The 5,250-nt window shown below is 57.5% G+C and overlaps 1 protein-coding gene across 1 annotated transcript in view; it reads right to left on the bottom strand.

The window, feature by feature from the left end:
- The window catches only part of CD19 (CD19 molecule), a 5,394-nt gene extending 1,318 nt beyond the window's left edge, over positions 1-4,076 (bottom strand). Inside the window, exons 1-12 of the mRNA XM_012731644.1 lie at positions 3,989-4,076; positions 3,415-3,754; positions 3,008-3,132; positions 2,586-2,879; positions 1,966-1,968; positions 1,712-1,819; positions 1,426-1,474; positions 1,111-1,199; positions 606-719; positions 377-481; positions 231-299; positions 74-130 (exon numbers count right to left, since the gene is read on the bottom strand). Of these exons, the coding sequence (XP_012587098.1) occupies positions 74-130; positions 231-299; positions 377-481; positions 606-719; positions 1,111-1,199; positions 1,426-1,474; positions 1,712-1,819; positions 1,966-1,968; positions 2,586-2,879; positions 3,008-3,132; positions 3,415-3,754; positions 3,989-4,076 (1,441 nt within the window). The remainder of the gene's footprint in view (positions 1-73; positions 131-230; positions 300-376; positions 482-605; positions 720-1,110; positions 1,200-1,425; positions 1,475-1,711; positions 1,820-1,965; positions 1,969-2,585; positions 2,880-3,007; positions 3,133-3,414; positions 3,755-3,988) is intronic.
- Positions 4,077-5,250: the final 1,174 nt, after the last annotated feature.

The following is a 5,250-nucleotide window of genomic DNA, read 5'->3' as shown; positions in this document are numbered from 1 at the left end:
CACACACACACACACACACACACACAAACCCTGCCCCACAGAAATGTGGAAATGTGACCATCCTCATACACACCTATTTTCCTGATTACTGGCTGAGGGGGCGCTTCATCCTCATTTTCATAAGACTCAGCTGCTGCAGAAAAAAAGAACTCCAGGGCCTACTGCCTTGTAGGGGCTCCCCTGCCTATTTGATCACCCTAAGTCTCAGTTTCCACAAGGACCCCAATTACCATTGGAGAAGGAATCATCGTTTTCAGGATCCAAAGTCCCGTCCTCAGGGCTCTCATAGCCACTGCCATCTGGTGGACAACAGGGTTCCAGCGAGGGCCCACAGCCCGCGCTGAGAAGGTGGGAGCCTGGAGGAAGGCGGTCTTACCCTGGGAGAGTTGGTCCTGTTCTAGGTTGGAGTCGTTCTCGTAGAACTGGGAGCCCTCCTCGCTGTCCGGCTCCTCGTAAGCCTCCCCTTCCTCTTCTTCTGGGCCTGGGTTTTTGGGGATGGGGCTGGGAACCGAGTCACAAGGCCCTCTCCCCGAACCCAGCCCACTTACTCCTACCACAGCGCGGTCCAAACCCCCACGTGTAAGTAAGGACGATGCCCACATTACCCGCTCCCAGGGGGCTGCGGGACGCTGCGGCTCCGGCCTCCTGGACGTCGCTGAGCGGGTGTCCGTAGGACTGCACGGCGGCCCCCAGGCTTGCCGCCCAGCGCTGGGAGCGTGCTGGCGAGAGGAGCGTTGCAGGGGGCAGGTGAGGAGACAGGGACAGTCATGATTCAGGATCTGCGCGCGGGGCAAGAGCAGGGGCGCTCCGGACCCTGCGGGAGGACTCGGGGTCTAGGCACCCGGCTCTGAGCCAGTGACGGGGCTTAAACCTGGGGCGTAGCCTCCTGTGGTGAGGTTCTGCTTTCGGACCCCTTAGCACGTCCGGCGCCTGGGATCAGGGTTGTGTATCCAGGGGGGCGGGTCTTGGTGTGGGCGGGGCCTTGTGGGCGGGGCCTCGCGGCCGGGGCGGGCTCTCCTCGGGAGGCGGAAGCCTAGGGGATCCACGCGCAGGAGCGCGGGGGTGCTGGGGCGCTGGGGCCCCGGCGCGGAGAGGGGCGGTGCCGCCTACCAGTGCCTGAGGTGGGCCCGGGGAGGGACAGCACGTTCCCGTACTGGCTCTGGGCCCCGCCTCCCGGGGGAGGCGTCACTTTGAAGAACCTGGGGGAGAAAGGGGAGTCGCACCATGAGGCCAGGCCGGCAGGGGACTGGCGGATACACTTGAGGGGGTACAGGGATCACTTAGGGGGTTCACCGAGGCGATAGTTAGGAGCTGAGCTTTGCAGGTTGAGCAGTATTGTAACCTCAGAGATGGAGAAAAAACCCTGAGCAGAGGAAAGTAAAGTAAAAGTGCAGGAGTGGGGGCTGGGGGACCCTTGCAGCTTACCTTCTGGTGGGGTCAGTCATTCGCTTTCTTTTCCTCCTCAGGGTCAGCGCTGGTGGCATTTAAGAGGGGGGCCGTGATCAGAGGAAGGGCCACTTGGCAGATTTAGGGGGTGCTGGGGAGGTCAGTCCATTCAATGGAGGAGATGGGAGTTGGAGTTCAAATTTCAAAAGACTCAGGAAGTTTGGGGGTGAGAGGAGTGAGGGGTAGCTTTGGAAGTCTGGGGACAGGGAGTTAGGGGAGGAGAGAGAGATGGTGGTCAATTGGAATTGAGCAGGCCATAACTCACCTCTTCGAATATGAAGAAAGACCAACAGGAAACCCAGGCACAAGATCAGATAAATTAAAGTCACAGCAGGGACGATCCAGCTACCAGTCTCCAGCAGCCAATGCCATACTGCCAGGGGGGAAGAAGATATGAGATGAGAACCCTGGTTGACTTCTTATGGGCCAGCCTCAGAACCTCAAACGGCCAGGCAGGTGTTCCTCTCTCCTCTGGGGACAGGTACTGTGGCCCACTGAGCCCAGCATGGGGCCTGGGACAGACTATTGAGCAACTACATGTCTGTAGTCAGAGGCAATGTCAGGAATAAGGGGAACAGAATGATCAGCTTCCTGCTGCAGGAAGCAGAGCTGACCTGCTATGGTCAAAGTGAAGGTGAGCGGTTAGGATGGCACAGTGTGCCGAGATCAGGTGTGGAGGGAAACTGAGGTTGAGTTTGATAACTCAACATCTTTCCTAAGCATAGCATTCTGGGTGGCTCTGCGTAAGTGATCTATCACCTGCCCACGTACCCAAGTCAGGACCTGGACTCCCTTCCTTCCCCGCCCCCCCATCCATCAGACTGGCTACATCATCCTGCCCATTCTGTCCTCCTTCGTACAACCCCGCCATTCTACCCTAGCCACAGTTCTCACATTCAAGCTCAACTTCCATCCCATGAGTGAGGAGTGAGGGAGGAAGGAAGGTATTGATGGGAAGAGCAACCAGTGGTCCGAGAAAACCCAGAAAAATGTCTAAGAAGCCATGGGGGAAGAGTTCGAGTCTATTCATTCTAGAGGTTGGGGGTGCAGGATGAGGTTGTTACTAGCTCTCAGGTTGGAGGGTGCCAAGTTTGACAGGAAGCCCCACACAGATACCTCATAATTGGGAGACACCCTACCTGACTGGGCGGTGACCTCCAGCTTCATCTCGATGGTCCTGTTGCCAAGGTGACAGTGATAGATGCCTGTACTTTGAGCAGTAACCTGGGGCAATAACAGAGTCGCCCCTCCCTTGAGGATGCTCAGGACCCACTTCTCCGTGCCTGGGTGATCCTCCCACAGTTCTAGGTGCAGCAATGTGCTGTTAGGCTTCTCAGGGCGCACATGGGTCCAGAAGATGGGGTTTCTGGCTCCAGGGGCAGGGGGCATCTTACAGGGCAGCCAGAGCGTGGAGCCAGGGGCCACGGTGAGGTCTGGGACAGGGAGAGCCAAGGCTAGGAAGGCATAATACTTGGGGTCTCATCCCCCCCCACATCTGCCAGTTCCCAAATGCCACCCCCTGGCCCTGGCCTCCTACGCTGGCACTTCCCCAGCACCTTACCTTGGGTGGTGAGGGTCTGGTTTCCCCTGCCCCTTTTGGGAGCACATGCAGGATCCCAGGTCTCAAGGTGGTCTCGTTTCCACACATACAGCTTGGAGCTCATGGTCCTGGGGCCCTCTGAGGACCTGTTTCCCAAGTCACAGTGTAGATCTACAGTGTCCCATGAGAACAGCTCCCCTGGGAAGAATTGTAGTTCCAGATCCAGAGATATCCAGGAGAGGAAGAAAGACCCCAAGACCCAAAAAGGTAGAGACAAAGAGGGAGAGAGTCAGGAAGGAGGGAGAGAAACAGCTGGGTAGGGTGTGGTGAGGCAGAAATGGGGTAGAAGATGAAGCCACAGGAATTTTTAGGAACCCACCTAAACTTGCTCCCCAGCCATTCCAGCCCCCTCTCCGGCTCCCTTTTACCCAGTGGTCGTCCTCCACCCACAGTGTGCCTCCCTCTTCCCAGCCGCCCTCCCTGCCCCAGTGTGCACCTCACCGCTGCCCTCCACGCTGACTGCCCAGCCAGACTGCGCCGGCTGCTTGGAAGGATGCCCCAGCTCGCACAGGTAGAAGCCCCCCATCTGCTCAGAGATGTTGAGAACGAACAGCCAGACATTCTGGGGCCCCTTCTCGATGCCCAGGCCTGGTAACCCTTGTTTCAATGCCAACAAGGATTCTTCCTGGGGCATCCGAGACCAGTTCAGCTGCTTGGGGCCATCGTCTGGGGGATCTTTGAGGCACTGCAACAAAGCATTATCTCCCTCTGTGGAGAGATGGGGGAGCGAGAGGAGCCCCTAGCCCCTTCACTCCTCACACTGGATTCTAAACCCCAGTACCCCACCAGCTGGGAGTGGACGAGTCCACAGAGTCCTTTCAACTCCCACTGAATTTTACAAGCAAGACAATGAAGGCTCAGAGAAGGTAAGTTGGCCAAGGGCACCCAGCCAGACCCAGGTTGCCAGCCCTAATCTCTTCTGTCTGTGCCCTGCCCACATACCTGTAACCTTCACCAGCCGTGCTTCCAGAGGCCTGATTCCCACAGAGGCAAGGAAGAGGAGGGAGAAGAGCAGGAGAGGAGTGGGCATGGTGGCCAGACCCTCCAAGGCACACAGACTCACGCGCAAGGGATGCTGGGGCAGGTGGGGCACTGAACCATGAGTGTGGGGGCGGGAGGATGGGCAGTCCCCTCGGGAAGGAAGGGGTGGTCACGCCTCAGGCCTCCTTCTCCACGCACCTCTTCAGACACACAGAACTCACCTCCTCCCTGCTATGCTGTTTTATTTTCATCCCAGCACTTACCACCCTGCGAAACTACTTTATTGGTGTATCTGCCTGCTCACTTTCTGTTCCCTCCTGCGGCGGAGACCGCCGTGTTCACCGCTGCAGGCACGGCACCCCAGAACAGTGCCGGGCACATTGTCGGCACCCAGTTTGTTGAAAGAGTGAATCCACTTTGCCGGGCGTTCTCTCCTCCCTCACCTCGGGCTCTCCACCCATTTCCCTTGGCACACAGCCCCTTGGTTCACTGGCAATATCTCTCGGACCCCCTTTTCCCTACTCTGGGGCCTCACAGACCTGGATCTGAGCCCTCCTCCTCCACCCCTGGCCTAAATTTCCAAGTGTTGGTTTCTTTCCTTGTAAACTGGGGGTACTAACAGTACGATGATGGTAACAGTGTGTGTGCCGATTAAACAGAGCCATGGATAGGGAGCTTTGGCCCAGCACCCAACTGTGGTCGGCTGGCAGTTCATGGGACAGCAGCGAGAACCAGCCAAGGCCCCAGTCAGACGCAGTGCTCTTGAGAAATGACTGAAGACTTCACGCCTCTCTCTCTCCCAGTTCTTCCCACAGAAGCCTGCTTCACTTATGGAAGGTGCCCACTTTAAATTGAGGTCCGAAAGGACAGGGTGTTGCCTAAGATCACTTATTGAGTGAGCGTAGATTTTAAAATCTGTTCTTCGGGACCTCTGTGCCTCCTCCACACGTATGGGTACATATGGGTCCGGGGACCCAGGAGACCTGCTTTCTCGGTGGCTGGTTCCCAGGCCCTTTCTCACTTGCCTGTGCTTCCTGTTTGCCTCAGGCAAACCCCAGGGGACCCTTCAGCTGCCTAGGCCTCCACTTCCTTTTGGTCTGGCTGGGGTGGTTGGGAGGGGGAAGAGTGGGGCACTGGGGAATGGAGAGAATGAGGTGGCAGGATCCCCATTTGCTTTTCATTCAACCAGATCTCTCTAATCCCCCTTCATTAGCTTCCCAGCT

The sequence above is a fragment of the Condylura cristata genome, unplaced genomic scaffold (genome assembly GCF_000260355.1).
Source record: "Condylura cristata isolate star-nosed mole 26May11 unplaced genomic scaffold, ConCri1.0 scaffold00032, whole genome shotgun sequence".
Lineage (NCBI taxonomy): Eukaryota > Metazoa > Chordata > Mammalia > Eulipotyphla > Talpidae > Condylura > Condylura cristata.
Note: the sequence above shows the minus strand (reverse complement) of the source record. Positions and strands in the feature narration are given on the sequence as shown.